The sequence below is a fragment of the Chironomus tepperi genome, unplaced genomic scaffold (assembly GCF_022539635.2).
Source record: "Chironomus tepperi strain 1889 unplaced genomic scaffold, CSIRO-AGI_Ctep_v1 contig_11, whole genome shotgun sequence".
Classification (NCBI taxonomy): Eukaryota; Metazoa; Arthropoda; class Insecta; order Diptera; family Chironomidae; genus Chironomus; species Chironomus tepperi.
Window position 1 is genome coordinate 1,616,035 of NW_027226133.1, and position 20,560 is coordinate 1,636,594.

The following is a 20,560-nucleotide window of genomic DNA, read 5'->3' on the forward strand; positions in this document are numbered from 1 at the left end:
TTGGCGATCCCTTCATTGATCTGATTTCATCCCTAAGGGGTAATCAACCATTCTTCGTGATAGATGAAAATTTTATTAAATTACAGAATTTTTCCATTCCTAAAGGTTAAATTCAAAACCTATCCTACTAAACCCTATAGCTAAATACTGGATACGTTCTTGAGCTCCTCTCCTATTCTAATGTCTAAATCTATAGCCTGTCTTGTGAAAACAATGACTCCATTTCACAAAAATTCAGCCTGTTAATCTTTCAATGTTGCACGAGACTAAATCACTATTATTTTTACTCAAAATATTTATTTACTCTACTTTTTCTTATTATTTTTTATCTTAAAACTATATAATTTATATATTTTCATTACAAAATACAATGTTTTAAGGCATGCAGCACTAAGAATTTCAAAATTATTTTTACTTAAAATGATAGAAAATGTGAAAAAAAAATTTTCATTTGTAGACTCGTCTTAATAATTTTTGATGTAGATTAATTTTTTTGTTAATTATTTTTATAATTTCTTTTTCTATTTTTACTTTTTATTTGCTATACTTCCCCTTTATATCCTCAATATTTATACACTCAAACTACTCATGACTATAAATATTCCTCTTAAAAACAAAATAACCATAAAAACAAACAAAAAATACTCAATTGGAATGAATCAATCATTTAGTCAAGCGCGAAGAATCGAAGCATGTCAGCACAAGCAGCAAAATCATTAATGGAAGTGGAAAACGTCCAATTTTCATGAAGGCAATTAAAGGATGCAATATCGAGCGTGAGTTTCATTAAAAAAAATTACATATGATGCACAAAAATAAAATGCACCGATGGCCATTTTGTTTCACATGGCAAAATAAATATACATCCACATCCACATCCTCATTCATTGAAGTTGAAAAAAAAATTCATTCTGACTTTGGGATATTCTCAAGTTTCAATTTCATTAATCATTTTCAATTAACCTAATTGTCTAATACAGTGGTGGGTAACCTGTATGCTGTGGCATACTTTTGTATGATTGACGTCTATTCTGTTTGACGTCTCGATGCAGGATGGCACGGCTAATACACTAATGCAGTCAATAGTTTTTGCAAAATGCCATGAACCGTATTGTGAGTCAAAGTGGCTCGGTGGAGGAATGGTTAAGTAATTCGGTGCAATAATTATTCCAATTTACCGACCCTGCGATCATGAGTTCGAGACTCGGCATGGGAAGGAGTTTCACATGTCCTTTTTTGAATCATGTGTACGAATCCATGGCTGTCAGAGTTCCCAAACAGACAGACACAGGCGAAACCCGGTTTTGAAATTGTAAGGTTTTGGCCTGTGGCAGTTGCATGTTTTGCAATTTTGCAGGCAGTACTGTCGATAAAAGAGTGGTTTGGCATTGAGTGCGATGACTTGACGATCCCTCACTCGTTAAACGGTTATTATCCCTTAGACGTATATAATGCGAAGCCTTGGATCTTCAAGATCTGAAATAGCATTCAGTTGAAGCTTCCCATCAAGTTGTGCCATAAAAAACTAAAAGGTTGCCCACCACTGGTCCTAACGAATTGGCTTTTTGTAGACTAGAACAAAATTAATTAAATTACTAATTTGTATATTTTATTTCTCAACAATCCACAAACTGATCATGACCAGTTGTAGGAATAAGATCATCCCACGGATATATCGTACATTTTATCTTAATTGTTTCATCCAACAACAATTTTTTATTTTTTATTTTTCATTATATTATTTTTTTTTTTAGTATAGAAAGTGAAAATATTTGAAATGATTTTTTTTTGTTTGCCAAAAAAGAAATTTTTTAAGCATTTCCATCTATTTTTAACATCAAGATGCTAATTTCAGTCTCTCTTTTCCTTTTCTTCTTATTCTTCTGTTTATAAATTTATAAAAAAATGAATTTTTAGCTGGTGAAACTGCTACTTTCGAATTCCAATTGGAGGAAAAGCCTGTCAATGTTGTATGGTTGAAGGATAACAAGCCACTTGAAGATCCATTACAAGATCGTATGACCTTTAAAGAAGGCGAACATAATGCTTACATAATGACATTGATTCATTGTCGTGAATCTGATAGTGGAATCTACATTGCAAAAGCAACAAATGGATTTGAACATGCCACGTGTACAGCACAACTCATTGTTGAAAAATGTAAGATATGCATAAATATTTACGTACAGAAGTTATTATTTTTAATGATTCTATTGATTACAGTATCTGATGAAAAGCGTAAGGAGCTTGCTGAAACAAATGCTCCATACTTTGAGGTGAAATTGAAGGACACAGAAGTCATTGAGAATACTTTCCTTACCTTCATGGTTAAGGTCAAGGAGAGCCAACACCAAAGGTTCGCTTCACAAAGGATGATAAGGAAATTATGGACACTCATAAGCACTACAAGATTAATCGTGAAAATGAACAACTTGGATATTATGAATTGATTATTGGTGAAGTCAAGACAACTGATGCTGGTACATACAACTGTACAGTCTACAATAAATTTGGCACATCAAAGTGTGAATCTAAAGTTACAGTTGTCAAAGAAAAAGACATTTTCGGTGATGTTGGAGATAAACTTGCTGAACCTGGAACACGTCCAGCTTTCCATTGGAAGAAAGATGGTGAACCGTTTGATCCAGAAGAAAGATTTAAGGTATTGATGGGTGATGATGAAGATTCACTTGCCTTAGTTTTCCAACACGTTCGTCCAGAAGATGCTGGTCTGTATACATGCGTTGCTGCCACACAAACTGGTGCTATTTCATGCAGTGCTGAATTGACTGTTCAAGGAACCGTTAATGAACTTCCACGTGAACCATGCAAGGCAAATCTTGTTGTTGAAACCAAGGAAGCTTTGGCCAATATCGGTGCCTCAGCCATGTTGGAATTGCAATGCAAAGGTTTCCCAAGACCAGAAGTTTTATGGAAGCATGAAGGAAATGTCATTGAACCTGGCGGTCGTTATCGTTTCCTTTATGAAGATGCTGAGACAATGACTTTGGTCATTAAGAATGTCTCAGCAGAAGATGCTGGTGTCTACACGATTACAGCCAAGAATGAATTGGGTCAAGATGATACAGAAATGAAATTGATTGTACGTCGTGCACCAAAGATTCACAAGCCAGGTGACATTTATGCACCAGCTGGTGAAGCTTACAAAATGTCAATCGAAATTTCTGGTATGCCAGAACCAAAGTCAAAGTTCTTCAAAGACGGCCTTGAAATTGTTGAATCTGAAAGAATTAAGATCCATCGTGCTGGAGATTTCTATTTAATCAAGTTCAGTGAATGTCATCTTAGCGATACTGGTGTTTATTCAGCTGTCGCAGTTAATGATTTATGTACATCAACTGAAGTGTGGAATTTCCGCGTTACATCTCCACCAAATATCAGAGATAGATTGAATAATGTGACCATCGTTGATGAACGTGAGGACATCGAATTGTGTGTCAAGGTTGACGCCTACCCACCACCTACAGTCAAATGGTTCAAGGATGGTGTTGAAATCTCACAAAATGATCCACGCTGTAAATTGGTTGTTGATGGAGATAACTACAAATTGAAGGTTCGTGCAGCAGATCGTGATGATTCAGCACTTTATACTGTTGAATTGACAAATGAAAACGGAACTGTACGTGATGAAAGTCGTGTCCATGTTAGATGCTCACCAAAGATCAAGGAGCATCTTAAGGATGTCATTTGCAATGAAAATGATACAGAAGTTCAATTGCAAGTCACTTTGGATGGTTATCCTAAACCAAAAGCCAAGTGGTATCTTGGTGACATTGAAATCACTGAGAAGCAATACCGCTTTGTTGAGGAAGGTGATGAGAACATTACAATCTTCAAGTGCTATATTAAGGAAGCAACTGTCGAAACAAGAGGCAAATATACATGCAAAGTCACTAATGAATTTGGAGCTGACACATCATCATCAAACGTTACTGTCAACTGTAAGCCAAAGATCAAGAAGACACTTGTCGATACTGAGGTTGATGAAGGAACAACTTTGGTCCTTGAAGTTGAAATCTACTCAGTTCCTGATCCACAAATCACATGGACAAAGGATGGACAAGAAGTTCATACTGATGCCAGAATTAAAATCACTCGTGATTCTCAACGTTCTGAGACTTATGCATTGACCTTGAATTTAGTCAAAGGATCTGATTCTGGAGATTATGAAATTAAGGCTACAAACTTCTTGGGTACAACAACATCACGCAGTCGCGTTGTCGTTCAAAGTGAGTATAGTAAAATGCACATTCCCTATAGTGATTTAAGTAGACTTAAGGATCGATTTGTAAAGTTATTCGTTACTGCATTGTAAGTAGACAAAAAACCATTTCCATCCTTTATTTTTTTATTTGTTTAATCATCATTTTTATTTTTAAAAAATCATAATGACAAATGAGCTTGTCACAGTCATTTCCTTTAAAAATTACAAAAAATCATTGACACATTTTTGACATTTTGACGATTTTTCATTGGAGTTTTCCTTGAGTTTTGTCAATCTTATTTTAGTGATGATAAATTTAAGATAAATGAAGGACTTTTGAACTGGGAAATGAAGCATGTTATATTCGAACATTTTCAAAAATAGCTTTTTGAATGACCGCGAAAATAAGAATTAGCTTGAAAACATTTTATTATATTTTTCTCATCATTAATTAGACGTTGAGCCTATGAAACGTTTATCTTAATTTGATGACAACATTGTTGGTTATAATGTGAGATTTTATTGTCAATTGCGGCAAGTGTGTTGACGTAGATAAGTATTTGGTATGTTATGGGGATTTTAATGGATCTAAGCTGGCAGTATTTAAGCATATATCATTAAAATATTGAATTTTAAATATTAGATGTTGTAACGTTAATTTGAGATTTGAATCATATTAATTAGTCATAGTTGAAAGCCCTTTTTTGAACAAAATTTTAGTTTGTTTTCAAACTCCGAAGAATAAACATTGATGAACTCCAAAGAATAAACACAATTTAATTACAATTACACTCAACATAAATGCTGATCATCATCTAAAGAATCTGATAATTCCAAGCGAACACTCCCTATCAAACAAGCTTATGACATTTTGAAGAAAACACATTTTTTTGAAATCTTCCATTAAAATATCATATTTACGACATGGAAATAAGAAGAAGAACTGATTAATGTTTATCGTTTTTATTTATGTGATTTAATTGGTTGTTTTTATTTGTTTCTAAAATTTATTTTTAAATATTTTGTTCAATTTTTATGATTTTGTGGACTCTCAAAAATATAAAAATTTTCCATTTTTTCACTGTTTTAGTTTATAGAAGCATAAAATATAGACAGAATCATAGATAAAAACTCCTACTTAATGCTTCAATGTTTATCAATCATCACTTTTTTTACTATATTAATTATTTTTTTGTGATCCACCAAACAAAAAGACATTTTTTTTCTCCGCCATTTCATGTCTATTCATTCATATTATACAGCATTTGTTGCATAAATGTACAAACTTTCCAATCTTTTTGCTGTAATATCATTTCAACACTACATTCCATAAACATTCTATCACTTTTATAATTTAATAAATTTTATTATGAAATAAATGTTAAAAATTGATAATAATTTAGCTAAAGAAATGAAGGAAAATGCAGAAAGAATGAAAGTAGAAGCTGAAGAGAAGTTAAAATTGGAAGCTGAAGAAAAGTTAAGAAAGAAGCTGAAGAGAAAATCAGAATTGAGGAAGAAAAGAAAAGAATTGAAGAGGAAAAGATCAGAGCTGAAGAGGAAAAGATCAGAATTGAGGAAGAAAAGATTCGAATTGCAGAAGAGATTAAAATAACAAATCAAAAATTGGAGGAAGCAGGAAATCTTCAAATTCTTCAAATCGAAGTTGAAGAAAATATTCGAGTTACAGAATCAGAAGAGATTATTGAATCTGATATACCAGATGTTAACGAGCCTAAACTTATGACCGTTAAGAAAGAAGTTGATGGTAAACAAATTGGATATCCTGAAAGTTTTTACATTCCTACTTGCCCATCCAGATTTGAATTTTTCCATAATTGTTCCTTTTTATTCCTTTTTGAAATTGAATATTGAAGGATGTTTTTCTGTTTTTGAGTCTTATAATAAAATATACTCAGATACATAACAGGCATACCTCTGGTTCTGCTTTTGAGAGTAATCTTTTTGCCTGCTAAGGGTTGCTAAGTAAATGACATAGTCCATCAAAATACAATAGAGGTATCCTGGGGAAAAATCTTCAATTTTCTAAGGTTTTCGGAGACAAAAATCCAAAAAAAAACCTAAATTTATTCGTATAAATGGGTAATAATTTTTACAAAAAAGACAAAAAATAATTCATCTGAACTAATTACGAAGCGTTAAAATTAATTGCAATTCTTAGGATTTGAACCTTTTATACTTCACAATACAAATAAATGTGAATAAATCAAGTACAAATTTAAATATTTCCATATTCTAAATTCTTGCAAAATACTTTATTAAGTTAGTTAATTACAAATTGCACCAATATATAGACCAGAGTCGCTTCACACTAATTACAATAGGTTGCCCACCATTTTTATTGACTCAAAGACCAGTAGAATGTCCTTCAATCAAAATCCCCTTTAATAAATATTTTCAAAAACTTTAAAAAAATTCTTAAATTCCACAAAAAAAAGAAAAATCACATCAAGAATTCAATAAAGAAATTTCATCGACATCAAGTCAATGCACAAAAATAGGCGAAAATGGTGAATTAATAACAGTTTCCATCACAACAGAAGAAAGTCATCAGGCGTCAGTTTTAGGTAATTTTATCAATAAAAACTTTAATTTTCTCTTAAAAAAATCATTGAAAAAAATCTTTTTCCTGTTTGAACTTTTTTTTCACTTCCCCTAAAAATTGAAATAAATCACGAATGAAAATAAATAAAAAACATTCTGCAAAATGCCAATTAAAATTTGTAAAAAATAAATGTAAATAATTTAGGTCCCGATGAATCACATTCTGTACATAAATTACGTACAACAAAAATAGTTGTTGAAGAAGCCTCATCATCACCTGAAATGTGTGGATCATTTACATTCACAACAAAAGCATCTAAAAAATCTGAAGTTTTGAGTGTTGAAGAAGTTGGAAGTTATTCATTAAATGCACCAAAAATAGAAAGTTTTGTAGATGTGGAACATTTAGAATCATCATCATCATCTGTAGTTGATATAATAGAATCAAAAGATGATTTTCATACAAAAAGTAAAACATCATCACGTCAATTATCAATTGTATCTGTATCTGATGATGACCATAAAGATGATCATGATATGAATAATCTTTTTGATCGTATTAAAAAGCAAAGAGATGCTTTAGATGATATAATTAATCAAAAGGACGATGATAATCATAAAGAAAAGCAAACTGATGCCGAAACGAACAAAAAATCTGATGAAAATAAAGTTCATGTCATTGAAGGTACATTGTCATCACATAAGTCATATTTTTACAATAATTTTCAAAAATCTATCAAAAGAAATTTTTGAATTATCAAAATTTTAATATTTATATATCTACTCTAAACATGCTATTTCACTCATACATTATGTACAAAACTGCTTATCATGGCTCCTCCTCCCACCCCTCAACAACCCTTACACACTTTTGTATATTACACCAATATGTACATTAATAAACAAATTATATTCATGAATTGGTTAACTAATCACAACTTTTATTCTTAATGCATGAATGTTGTTCCGCATGTTGTATTGTATAGCTTCTATTTAGTAGCACGAGAATGGTCAAAAAAAAATCAAAAAAATTACTTAACCATAAACCAAAAATAAAATAAAGACTTTTAAAGGTAAGAATAGTCTAATAAAATGTAAATATATCTAAAATTAAGCATACCGTATATCCAGTAAAGTAAAATTTGCTGCTATATATAGACATTGAAAACAAAAAATAATTAAAATATATTTATTTAAAATTTAAGTACCTAAAAAAAAGTTATTTTTATTAGTTCTGTACAGTTTTGGAATATTTTTATGAACTAATTTTTAAATCCCCTCTTAATCGACATGCTGCTTTTGAGACCATAAATTATGAGACTTTTCCATCATTTTCCCCATCTAGCTTACCCTGAGATCATTAAAGCTGATTTCGAGAGCAAAAAGACATTCGATACACTCCCAATTTCATGGAATGTTGATGCACGAGGTGTCCCACGTCCCGAAGGTATTTGGATGTTAAATGGAAGCGTTGTTAAGTCCAGCGAACGTGTTAAGATTACTGAATCTGGCGAGAACTACAGAATTGATATCGTTGATGTTCTTATGAGTGATCACGGTGAATGGTCGTTCGTTGCTAAGAATCGTCTGGCTGAAAAGAAAATCAGCGCCAATCTTGATGTTATTGCTTGTAATGAATATCGTCGTCCAAATATTAAGCGTAGATTCTTGGAAAATGTTGAAGCTGCAAAGGATACGGAAGTTACTCTTACTCTAACATTAACTGCTGATCCAGTTCCTGATCTTGTTTGGTATCAAAATGGAAAGGAAATCTCTGCTGATCAATATCGTGTCATTACATCATCTGTTGGTGAATTGGAACATAATTTGAAGGAGATCACTTATACTTTGAAGTTCCCTAAGGCTAGACACTTTGATACTGGTGACTACTGTGTCAAGATAAAGAATAAGTACGGCGAGGCTGAAGATAAGTGTCGCGTTGATATTCGTTTGAAACCAGAAATTGAAGGTCTTCAAGATAAGAAGTGCTTGCCATACGAGCAAGTCATCTTCCAAGCTACAATCTATGCTAATCCAACACCAAAGGTTACATGGACAAAGGACGGTCAGAACTTGTGCAATAATGACAATTGTGATGTCATTGCTGATCTTGAGAAGGAAGTTTATACGTAAGTTAGGCTTTAAATCTGTGGATGTCCTTGAAATTAATGTTTTTTCTATTTTTAGCTTGATTGTTGAATCCTGTGCAATTAAGGAACATGGTACATACACCCTTACAGCTACCAACCACCTCGGTGAAACAGTTGCTACTGCCAATTTGAATGTCCATGTTGAAAAGCCAAACTTTACCTTGAAACCAGAAAGCAAGGTCATTCAAGATTACAAAGATTACGAAACAAAGATTAAGGTTGGCGGTATTCCACGTCCAACTGTTCAATGGTATCGTAATGGCAAAGCTATTGATACAAGCATCATCGAACCCAAGACAAATACAAACAAATATAAGATCCATACTATTGGCGATGCTCAATTGACATCTGAATTCTATATTACTCATTTCGGACCAACTGATTCCGATATGTACTCAATCATCGCTTCGAACATTGCTGGTGACACAGAAGAGAAGTTCAGCTTGTCAATTTTGGAATTAGCTCCAGTCTTTGAAACCAAATTTGATAGATTCATGGAAATTCCAGAAGGTGAACGTCTTGAGCTTAAGTGTAAGGTTGACGGTAGTCCTTTACCAAAGGTTAGATGGATGATTGATGGAGATGATCTTCCAGCAAGTGACCGGTAAGCTGACAGTTAAGACTTAATTTCTATGTCCATTAATGCTTTAATTCCTTTCAGTGTCAAGATTGATATCTCACCAAACGGCGAAGTTACTTTGGTCATCGACAAAGTTAAGCCATCTGATTGTGGTGCCTACAAGATCATCATTTCAAATACATCTGGAGAAGCTGCAATGATTTGCGCTGTTGCTGTTAAGCCAACTCCACGTATTCCTCAATTTGTCAAGCCATTCAATGACACTTCTGTCATTACTGGCGATCAATTGAAACTTGAAGCACAAATTCTTGCTTATCCAGTTCCAGAAGTTCAATGGATGAAGGATGGTATTGTTATTCATCCATCAGAAGCTGTCAACTTCATTTTGGAACCTGATGGTGTTATTGGAATGACGTAAGTATTTAAATAAGGCTTTAAGGATTAATCTAAGTCTAAATTCACAATTTCCCGCTTTAGTGTTGAGAACGTTAAGCCTGAAGATGCTGGTGTGTACACAGTCATTGTCCGCAATGAACTTGGTGAGGCAAAGGCAACTCCAATCGTTAAGGTTGAACCAAGACCAAGAAAGCCACTCTTCATGAAAGAAATCTATGACACAAATGTCATTGAAGGCTTCCCATTACGTCTTGATGTTAAATACATTGCACATCCAGAACCACAAATGGCTTGGTCAGTCAACGGCCGTGACATTACTGGTCAAGATGGACACTACAAATTAGCCCAAAAAGATGGACATGCTTCATTGATTGTCGATAAAGCAACACCTGGAGATGCTGGAAAATATCAAGTTGTTGCCACAAACAACCAAGGCGGTGCCAGCACTGCTGCTAAGATTACAGTCTCACCAATGATTGATGATCAAATGCCAGAAGAGCCACCAAGCTTCACAAGCTCATTGACCGAAGTTACAGTTGATGAAGGCAAGGAACTTGCGTTCTCATTGCCATTCATCGGTAATCCAGTTCCAGAAGTTTTATGGAGTCGCAACGGAAAGCCAATCGAAGCATCACCACGTACAATGCTTACATGCGATGGTCGTAAAGTTGGAATTGTTATCAATCCATCAGAAATTTCAGATTCTGGAATGTATCAATGCTTATTGGCTAATGCACTTGGTGAAGTTGAGTCAAGAGTTAATGTTCATGTCCGTAAGATCTTCCAAAAACCAAACTTCATGTCAAGATTCGGCGATTTGCAAGTCTTGCCTGGACATGATGCTAAATTCCCAGCTCGTGTTACTGGAATTCCAAAACCAGATGTCTTGTGGTACAAGAATGAGAAACCAATCCATAGCAACGATAAGTACACCATTAAGTACGATGGAGATACTGCAGTTCTTTATGTTAGAAACTGCACTCCAGATGATAATGGACTCTACACTTGCTCAGCACGTAACCGTGAGGGTGAAGATTCATGCGATGCTCGTTTGGAAACAACCAAACAAATGTAAGTTTTGAATTTAATTCCACTTGATTTTAGCTTATAAATTCATACTTTTTACAGTGAGGAGAAGGATAGAGCCGAGCCACCATCATTCTTGAAGAAGATTGCCAACTCAGAAGTCATTCATGGCATGAAAGCTAAATTCACAGCATGTGTCTCAGGCTTCCCAATTCCAGAAATCGAATGGTACAAGAATGGAAACAAATTGTTCGGAGGTGATCGCTTTAAGCTCGAAGCTGAGAAGAATGGACTCTTGCGTCTCATCATTAACGATGTTCGCGACACTGATGCTGGAAAATATACATGCAAAGCTAGAAACAAGCATGGTGAAGACAGCTGTAGTGCTGAATTGATTTATGAAGAAGACAAGCCAAAGAAGGCGGCACCAAAGGGAGATGCTGGTGATAAATATAAGGCAGGAGTTCCATTGCCATTGCCTGATCGTCCATACATCTCACGCATGTGTGACACATATCTTACTCTCTCATGGAAACCATCAATTCCAGCTGGTCCAAAGTATCCAATTACTTATCAAGTTGAGATGCTTGATCTTCCTGATGGTGAATGGTATGTCTATCGTGGTGGAATCAGAGGATGTCATTGTGAAGTCCAAGGACTCTTACCTTTCCATGACTATCGTTTCCGCATTCGTGCTGAGGATCGTTATGGAGTCAGTGAACCGTCATCATATGTCCAAACTTATCGTTCTAAGCTTGAACCAGATGCACCACGTATTCATGCATATCTTGGAAAGGGTATGGACTTTAGACCAGAAATTCCATCATATTTCCCAAGAGATTTTGATATTGAAAAACCATCTCATGATGGATATGCTGTTGCACCTCAATTCTTAAGACAAGAAGAACCATGTCAATATGGTATTAAGCATCATAATGTTAATCTCTTCTGGTTCGTCTATGGATATCCAAAACCATCCATTAAGTACTATTTCAATGATAATCCAATTGAATGTGGCGGAAGATTCTCATGGAGTTACACAAGAAACGGTCAAGCCACACTTTTCATTAATAGTATGCTTGAACGTGATGAAGGATGGTATGAAGCTGTAGCTACTAATGAATATGGTTGTGCAAGACAAAAGGTTAAGGTTCAAATTGCTGAATATCCAAGATTTGTTCAAAGACCAGATGAAGTTCATATCATGGCACGTCGTTCTGGACGATTGGAAGCTAAGATTGTTGGTATTCCAGAACCAGAAATTCGTTGGTTCAAGGATTGGCAACCACTTGCTGAGACATCACGTTTGAAGATGATCTTCTATGAACCAGACACTTATGTCTTGCTCATCACAGACGCTATGAAGAAGGATGAAGGTCTTTATTCAATCAGTGCTAGAAATATTGCTGGTTCCATTAGTGCATCTGCAATGGTTCACATTGAAGAGGATGAGGATGACTACATCTTCAATTCACATCACCGTACTCCATACGTTAGATCACGTCAAAAGCCATTGTACACAGACATCTATGACATTGGTGATGAATTAGGACGCGGCACACAAGGTATCACTTATCATGCTGTTGAACGTGCAACTGGACGTAACTTTGCTGCTAAAATCATGCACGGTCGTTATGATCTTCGTCCATTTATGTTCAATGAATTGGATATTATGAATTCACTCAATCATAGAAAATTGATTCGTCTTCATGATGCTTACGATTCATCCAAGTCATTGATTTTGATTGAGGAACTTGCTGCTGGTGGAGAATTAGTAAGAGATCACTTACTCCGTAGAGACTTCTACACAGAAAGACAAGTTGCAATGTTCATCTATCAAGTTCTTCAAGGTTTGGAACATATGCATGCCAGACAAATTGGACATATGGGATTGAACATTCGTGACTTATTGATTGCACATCCTGGTTCAAATGACTTGAAGATCTGCGATTTTGGTCTTGCACGTCGTATTGAAGATACTTTAGCACCATTAGAATACGGTCAACCTGAATATGTTGCACCAGAAGTCGTTAATGGCGAAGGTGTTGGATTAGGTCAAGATATGTGGTCAGTTGGTATCATCACATACATTTTGTTGAGCGGACACAGTCCATTCTTAGGTGCCAATGATCGTGAAACATTATACAATGTCAAGAAGGGTCAATGGCAATTTGTTGGATCTATCTGGAATGATATTTCAAAGGAAGGTCGTGACTTTATCACAAAACTTTTAGTCTTTGATGCCTATCATCGTATGGACATTAAGACAGCTTTGAATCATCCATGGTTCCATCTTTTAACTCGCAAGCATGTTGATGAAGTTCAACTAAGCACTGATCGTTTACGTAACTACTGGCATGGATTCCGTGATTGGTATGCAAATGCATCATGCAGAAGCTATTATCGTCGTAGAGCACTTGCTACTGCCTTTGATCATCCATCCAAGATGGTTTATCCACCAGGCATGGTATTCACACCAGAAGGAACTCCACCACGTATTGAGGATCAAACAAGAAAGCCACACAAATGGGAAGATTATATTAAGGATGATTATGAAACTGGAAGCTTCAAGTCTGAGAGCCAGTAAGGATATTTAATCATTTTGATGGTCTTTTTGTATGATTAATGTCTTAATTTATTTCCAGCTATCAATATGGACCAGATACATACTTGCTCCAACTTCGTGACACCAACTTCCCAACACGTTTGCGAGAATACATTAAAGTTGCAAAGGGACGCTCACCAAGCTTCAACTTTGCAATCAATGACAGCCAAATGGATCTTTCTGTAAGTGACAGAAGCTTCTTATTTTCAGTTCTGATTCTAATTTCTCAAATAATTTATAGATGCCAATTATCAGAGAACGTAGACGTTTCACTGACATTATGGACGAAGAAATTGATGATGAACGTCGTCAAAGAATTAGCCGTTATGGAACACCAGACAGTGGTACAACTGTTAGCAGACGTATTCGTAATGAAGTCAGTGTTAGATCTCAATCATATCAAGAAGCTGAAGCCTTAATTGAGTCACGTGCTGATGGACATGTTCCATTCTTCCGTGAAAAGCCACAAACAGTTGCAATCATTGATGGAGAGCCAGCTGAGATTTCATGCTTGGCTGTTGGAGATCCAGCACCAATTGTTCAATGGTTCAAGAATGATATGGTTATCCAGGAAAGCAAGAGAATCCAGTTCCACAGTGACGCTCAAGGACGTTCTATTTTGAAGTTCAATCCAGCAATTGAGTTTGATATTGGAATCTACAAAGCTGTTGCACGCAACAAGATCGGTCAAACCTCATCACGTACACGTGTTGTTTATGCTATGGTTCCTGATGCACCAGAAGCTCCTGAACCAGTCGCTGTTAGTGACACAGAAATTCTTTTACGCTGGAAGCAACCACGTGATGATGGAAATTGTCCAGTCATTTGCTACTGCTTGCAATACAAATCACCAACTGATGCACAATGGAGAGACATTGCCACCAATATTGATCATGAATTCTACCTTGTTCACGGATTACAGCCAAAGCACAATTACATTTTCGGATTAGCTGCATGCAATAGAATCGGATGGAGTGAACGAGGATCAACAATTGGATCAACAACTGAAATTATTACAACTGCCGAAGCTGGTGCACCAAAGATTCAAGTAACACGAGCAATGAAACATTTACAACAAATTACAGAATCTGGTCAACAAATTGTACCAGAAGAAGAAAAGGCTAAAGTTGATTATAGATTTGAAACAGAACCAATTGAATGGTCATCAGAGCCATCATATACAGATCGTTATAGCTTCATTTCAGAAATATCACGTGGACGTTATTCAGTCGTAGTTAAAGGAGTAGAGAAGCAAACTGATTCAGTTGTTGTAGCCAAAATCTTTGAATATACACCAGAGACCTCAAGTCAAATTCAAAAAGAATTTGAAAATTTAAGAACATTGCGACATGAAAGAATCGCATTCTTAATTGCAGCATATAAACCTCAAAATGCACCAATTGCCGTCCTTATTCAAGAGAAGCTTCAAGGTGCTGATATTTTAACATACCTTGGAAGTCGACATGAATATTCAGAACAGACAGTCGCTACAATTTTAACACAAACCCTCGATGCCGTCCAATATCTTCACTGGAGAGGATATTGTCATTTAGACTTACAACCTGATAATATTATCATGGCATCCGTCCGTTCACAACAAATTAAACTTGTTGATTTTGGTTCTGCACAGCCAGTTAGCAAATTAGGATCACATGTTCACTTACCTGCCAATGGAAATCTTGAATATACTGGTAAGTTCCTTAATTCTATTGAGATCCAATGTTTGTAATAAATAATTTTGATATTTTTAGCCCCTGAGGTACTAGCCGATGAGCCTGCATATCCACAAACAGATATTTGGTCGGTCGGTGTATTGGCATACATCTTACTTTCCGGATGCAGTCCATTTAGAGGAACTGATGATAATGAAACAAAATCAAATATTAGCTTCTGTCGATTCAGATTTGAGAATCTTTACCGTGATGTGACACAAGAAGCATCAAGATTCTTCATGTTCATCTTCAAGCGCACACCACTGTAAGGACAATATAATTAAGATGTAGCACTGCCATTATTAATGAATCATAAATTATTTTCAGTAAACGTCCATCAATCGAAGAATGTTTAGAGCACAGATGGTTGGCATCCACAGATTTTATGATCAAGAAACGCGAACGTACACATTTCTCAGCCGAAAAAATAAAGAAATTCTCAGAGGAGTATCACGCAAAGAAGATCGCCGAGGCTAAAAAGCGCGAATCCGTAACGAGTACACTTCTGAGTGGACGAGCACCACAGCAACTATTGAGAACAAATAGCATTCAAGAGGAACTACTGACAACGTTCTAGAATTAAAATATTTTTTATTGCTTCATATTTCTTGGCTTTTCCTTTGTAAATATTTCTGACTTTTTTTTCAATATTATAATTCTTATTATGGATCATATAAATGTGATGATGAAAAATTTGATGATGAAGAGAAAACACAATAATAAATTTGCTGACGCACAAGCTGTCACCTATATTTTATATAGGGACGATTCATAGACACTAACAAAAAATAATCGAAATAATATCAAGTTGCAACGAAATATTTTTCAAGAAAGGATTATTAGAATCATTTTACTTCTGTTCATAAAATTACTATTCTTATTATTGTTATTATTTGTATAATGTAGCATCTTTGTAATTTCAATTTTACTCGATTTTCTTTTTCTTTTCTTTCTTGTGATTTTTTGTTTTCAAAAATAATCTGGATTATTATTGAGAAATAAAATAAATGCAATTAATACAGTCAATAATAAAAATGATGAAATGAAATGCTTTTTTAATCAATTTAATATCCATTTAACATAAGGAAACTTCACAATAATGTTCCATTTAGTTCCACAATTGATTGAGTAATTTGCTGGAAGTTTTTAGGATACTGGATCTTGATTCCTGGTTCTTGTCTCAAACGAGTTATTGCACATATGATTCTACATGCTCAATCTTTTCTTCAAAGAATCCTACGATTCTCAACTTTAATTTGTAAATATTCCAAAATCCAGTCCTTAAACTATCCAACTACTCAAACCATAATAATGACCTAAATGGAACTGACATTCACAAAACGACTCACAATTTAAACAATATCAACACTTTTATCTTGCATGCAACTGAACAAATTCCTTAATTTTTGCTTTCGTTTTCTCGCTATCTGTTGCATATTCTTCGGCAATTTCGACATTCAATGGATCAGAGAAATCGCAAAGATCTGTAAATATTGAATTAATTCCAAACATGACGTCTTTCAGTCTTCTAGTCGGAAGCCAACTTGTGCCATCAATTGAGTTTAGTCTTAATAAGCTGAGACATACTTCTCCGTTTGCTGAAATAAACAGAATCACAATTTATAATTTGGAATCATTAACATTGATGAGTTACAGGACTTACCAGAAATATTAGGATGAAGGATTTTTGTAAGACATTTGACTTTAGGAGGCATCATATTGTATTCCTCATTTACAGTCACTAAAAATTTAAATTTTCCATTCTTCCATAAGCCTTCATTTGGGCTCACGATAATAAAGAACTCAGCAAGCATGTTTGCATCTGGGAATTCACACTTCACAGTCGATGGCATATTTTCCTCCATTTCCTGAACTTCTTTCACCAGAAGCTTATCACTGTAATTAATGATTTATTAAAATATTGCAAAACTTCCGACTTTTTAATATCAATTTACCGAATCGAAACTCTTTTGTTAGTTTGTCCATTCTCCTCATTTGATTTCTTCAAGTTCCTTGTTAACGTTATCATTCTTAATTAGCACACTAACTTACTAACAATATAAAATAATCATTAGATCTATAGGATGAAATATAATGTAAAAATTTCGGGATGATAATATGTCAACTCTTTATTATGAATAGAATGCAAAGTTTCGTACTTTTTCCGCAACGTGGCACTAGAATCGACCAGCACTCAAAAATTAAATTAGTCGTTAAATATTTCGATGTTATTATATCAAAAATTTTGGTATCATTTGCTTTATTATTATATAGCCTCGTACATAAATGGCACACATAAAATAAATTCACATAAAATATTATAAATGCGTCAAATTACAAGTCATGCTTAAAATATATATGCCAATATTACGCAGGGGATAAAATATATATTATCTGTTTTTGGATTAAATTTTTTGGTAACATTTCAAATCGTCTTGAATGACTAGAGATCAGATTTAAGACCAGCAAAACCATTTGGATTATTTTTTTGCCAACGCCATGTATCTTCGCACATTTCCTTCAATCCAAGCTTTGTTGTCCAACCAAGCTCGTTGGCTGCTTTTTCAGTACTTGCATAACATGATGCAATATCGCCGTCACGACGTGGAGCAAATTCATAAGCAATGTCCTTTCCACAAGCAATAGAGAAATTTTTAACCATGTCAAGTACGGAATATCCAACTCCAGTTCCTAAATTATAGACAGCATATCCTTTAGATCCACTTTTTAATAATTTACTCAATGCTGATAAATGTCCTTGAGCCAAATCCACAATATGAATATAATCACGAACTCCAGTTCCGTCGTGTGTTGGCCAGTCATTTCCGAAAACTCTTAATACTTGTCTCTTTCCAACAGCTACTTGAGAGATATAAGGCATCAAGTTATTTGGTTCACCATTTGGATCTTCTCCAATTCTGCCTGATTTATGTGCTCCAACGGGATTGAAATAGCGCAATGAAATTACGTTCCAGTTCTACAAGATTGAAATGAAATCAATTAATTAAATTACAGACTTAAGCTCAAAAGATTAAAAATTAATCCCGCGAGATTAACTTTTAATCCGAGTGGCACAGCAATCAAATTAAAGATAATGCTGAAATCCCTAATCAGAAAATTCAGTATGACGCAAACTAAGGTCATAAACAAAATTTTCACGTGGCAAAGCACAATCCTCACCTTATCAGATGCACATAAATCCTTCAATATTTCCTCTGTAAAATATTTACTTTTGCCATATGGATTAGTACAATTTCCAGTCGGATGATCCTCGGTCAAAGGCAAGAATGTAGGTTCACCATAAACAGTAGCCGAACTACTATAGACAAAGTTATAGACTTCATTATCAGCCATAACTTCCAATAAAACCGAAGTTCCAGTGATGTTGTTCTGATAATACTGCAAAGGTAGTCTGCATGATTCGCCAACTGCCTTTAACGCAGCAAAATGAATAACACAATCAATTTTGTGCTACAATGAGAATAAATATAGAAAAATATTAGTAAAAATAGCAGGCGTCGGAAGAATCTTATCTTAATTAATGTTCACATGTGTAATTAAAAGTATCATACGTCGAGAAATTGTTTAATAAACATATGTCCAAGTCTAAGATTAAAAAATAACAACTGTATAGACAGTCTGTACTCGTGTCAAAAAAATGAAGTCGCTTATATCATCCATTCTATTGTCTCGTCTTCCTACCGGTCTTATGTAAAGCAACTTGAACTAGTCAATTGAGTTAAATGACCTAAAGACATAAAGTATTTTAGTTAACCGGTTCAACTGCACAAAATGTTTATGTTTTATGGAAAGGGAAGTTCCGAAAATACAGTATATAAGCCACAGCAATTAGACGAAATGATAAGAAAAACATTTTTTGTCTATTATCATAAACATTAGCAGCTCAACATAAAAAATTATTAAAAATGAAGGCAGTTATCATCTTGGCACTTATTGCTATCGCATCAGCAGCACCAGCTGACGTTGGATTGTTGGAACATAACGAAGCTAGAGACGATTATGGACAATTTGCTTACAATTATCTTACTGCTGATGGAATTGCAAGAACTGAACAAGGACGATTGACAGTCAGCGCTGATGGAACAAAGAATGTATTCGTGACAAGTGGTGCTTATCGTTATCTTGCTCCAGACGGTCAAATTATTGAAACTCACTACACAGCAGGTAAGGCTTTGAAAATGCGTTTAAGTCACTAAATTAATACTTTAAGTAACGACGAAAATGCCACTTTTTATCGTGAATCAGTGTCAAATTTATTGGAAAAACATGTGTGACCTTGTAAATTAATTTTCATTATTATATGTTATCTCTTTTTTTAGACGAAAACGGTTTCCGCGTCACAGGAACTCATATTCCAGTCGCTCCAGTTGACCCAAACACAACCGTTTAAAATGATTTGTCAATGAAGTCTTTTACTTACTGTAAAGCATAATAAAGTTTACTTACCTTCTTGAAAACTGAATCCAATGCCTTCTTATCTCTTATATCAACACTATAAAATGTGACTTTCTTTCCAGTTATATCCTCGACACGTTTTAGTGATTCCGGAAGGGATTCATTCTTATCATGATAGGCATTACAGCCATTGTCAACACAAATCACATTATGTCCAGCTTCTAACAGTTCCAAAACTGTATGACTTCCGATAAAGCCAGCCGCTCCAGTGGTTAATGTTGTTATTGACATGGTAAATATTAATGGATAACTGATAACTGGATGATAAGACAAACGCGAGTTATTAACAAATTGATTAATGGAAAAATTCCAGAATAATACTTTACAGACGTTTGAATTGTGGAGAACTTACTTGATTGACTATTCAATTTAGACTGACGATGATTCAGACGGTTGATAAGCGATAACGTAAGCAAGAAATTATACTTATACTTTGATATTTATACTAATAAACTATTAAATTAATTTTTATAGTACGATTATCTATTTCTTTGGTCACACTCTCCAATAAGCTTTATCACGACATGTATTATTGCTGTGCTCACATTTTAATTTACTTTTTATACACGATTTATGTTAATTTCATCATTTTTTGACAAAATTCTTAAGAACTAGCATATTTCACTTATTACTTGCTAATAAATGCTTTATTTGACTATATCATTGAATGATTTCGATGATTACTGTGTTTAATTATCATGTCACTTTGATTATGCCACTTTAATTAACTTAAATTTAATTTTTTCTGCACGCTTAACATATTTTGTTTACAATTTTAAATCCAGAAGTTCTCAAAGGGGAAGTTCAGCTATGACGTCCATGAAA

At 34.5% G+C, this 20,560-nt stretch overlaps 4 protein-coding genes across 5 annotated transcripts in view; 2 read left to right on the top strand and 2 right to left on the bottom strand.

Moving 5' to 3' along the window:
* Positions 1-16,307, top strand: part of LOC139087092 (obscurin-like) — a 52,357-nt gene extending 36,050 nt beyond the window's left edge. Inside the window, 16 exon segments of the mRNA XM_070635790.1 lie at positions 672-776; positions 1,918-2,160; positions 2,224-2,334; positions 2,337-4,332; positions 5,677-5,993; positions 6,685-6,813; positions 6,996-7,475; positions 8,136-8,919; positions 8,978-9,544; positions 9,602-9,934; positions 9,998-10,987; positions 11,045-13,525; positions 13,588-13,729; positions 13,789-15,238; positions 15,299-15,524; positions 15,587-16,307. Coding sequence (XP_070491891.1) covers positions 672-776; positions 1,918-2,160; positions 2,224-2,334; positions 2,337-4,332; positions 5,677-5,993; positions 6,685-6,813; positions 6,996-7,475; positions 8,136-8,919; positions 8,978-9,544; positions 9,602-9,934; positions 9,998-10,987; positions 11,045-13,525; positions 13,588-13,729; positions 13,789-15,238; positions 15,299-15,524; positions 15,587-15,836 — 10,604 coding nt within the window. The 3' untranslated portion in view covers positions 15,837-16,307.
* On the bottom strand, positions 16,277-17,395 carry LOC139087497 (NEDD8-conjugating enzyme UBE2F-like). Its single transcript, XM_070636329.1, has 3 exons — positions 17,215-17,395; positions 16,923-17,155; positions 16,277-16,857 (listed from the first exon to the last, which is right to left on the bottom strand). The coding sequence occupies exons 1-3, from the start codon at positions 17,286-17,288 to the stop codon at positions 16,631-16,633; spliced, it is 534 nt and encodes a 177-aa protein (XP_070492430.1). The 5' UTR covers positions 17,289-17,395; the 3' UTR covers positions 16,277-16,630.
* Positions 17,396-17,479: 84 nt separating this feature from the next.
* On the bottom strand, positions 17,480-20,518 carry Gale (UDP-galactose 4'-epimerase). Of its 2 annotated transcripts, XM_070636260.1 has the most exons (4): positions 20,088-20,518; positions 19,727-19,992; positions 18,440-18,730; positions 17,480-18,236 (listed from the first exon to the last, which is right to left on the bottom strand). In XM_070636260.1, the coding sequence occupies exons 2-4, from the start codon at positions 19,964-19,966 to the stop codon at positions 17,703-17,705; spliced, it is 1,065 nt and encodes a 354-aa protein (XP_070492361.1). In that variant the 5' UTR covers positions 19,967-19,992; positions 20,088-20,518; the 3' UTR covers positions 17,480-17,702. The 2 variants fall into 2 exon arrangements, with proteins under 2 accessions (XP_070492361.1, XP_070492368.1); XM_070636267.1 differs by having other exon boundaries at positions 19,727-20,518.
* Positions 19,031-19,707, top strand: LOC139087508 (larval cuticle protein 65Ag1-like). Its single transcript, XM_070636340.1, has 2 exons — positions 19,031-19,444; positions 19,600-19,707. Exons 1-2 carry the CDS (start codon positions 19,186-19,188, stop codon positions 19,668-19,670), a joined length of 330 nt encoding a protein of 109 aa, XP_070492441.1. The 5' UTR covers positions 19,031-19,185; the 3' UTR covers positions 19,671-19,707.
* Positions 20,519-20,560: the final 42 nt, after the last annotated feature.

What these genes read in the sequence shown, in the direction of transcription:
- Gale (XM_070636260.1), bottom strand. Translation starts at nt 19,966, where the DNA reads ATGTCAATAACAACATTAACCACTGGAGCGGCTGGCTTTATCGGAAGT. An exon ending in TGGATTCAGTTTTCAAGAAG is followed by an intron (nt 18,731 to 19,726) that starts GTAAGTAAACTT and finishes TTCTCATTGTAG; the next exon opens with CACAAAATTGATTGTGTTAT. An exon ending in ATTTATGTGCATCTGATAAG is followed by an intron (nt 18,237 to 18,439) that starts GTGAGGATTGTG and finishes TCAATCTTGTAG; the next exon opens with AACTGGAACGTAATTTCATT.
- LOC139087497 (XM_070636329.1), bottom strand. Translation starts at nt 17,288, where the DNA reads ATGATAACGTTAACAAGGAACTTGAAGAAATCAAATGAGGAGAATGGA. An exon ending in AACAAAAGAGTTTCGATTCG is followed by an intron (nt 17,156 to 17,214) that starts GTAAATTGATAT and finishes CATTAATTACAG; the next exon opens with TGATAAGCTTCTGGTGAAAG. An exon ending in CCTTCATCCTAATATTTCTG is followed by an intron (nt 16,858 to 16,922) that starts GTAAGTCCTGTA and finishes TGTTTATTTCAG; the next exon opens with CAAACGGAGAAGTATGTCTC.
- LOC139087508 (XM_070636340.1), top strand. Translation starts at nt 19,186, where the DNA reads ATGAAGGCAGTTATCATCTTGGCACTTATTGCTATCGCATCAGCAGCA. An exon ending in TGAAACTCACTACACAGCAG is followed by an intron (nt 19,445 to 19,599) that starts GTAAGGCTTTGA and finishes CTCTTTTTTTAG; the next exon opens with ACGAAAACGGTTTCCGCGTC.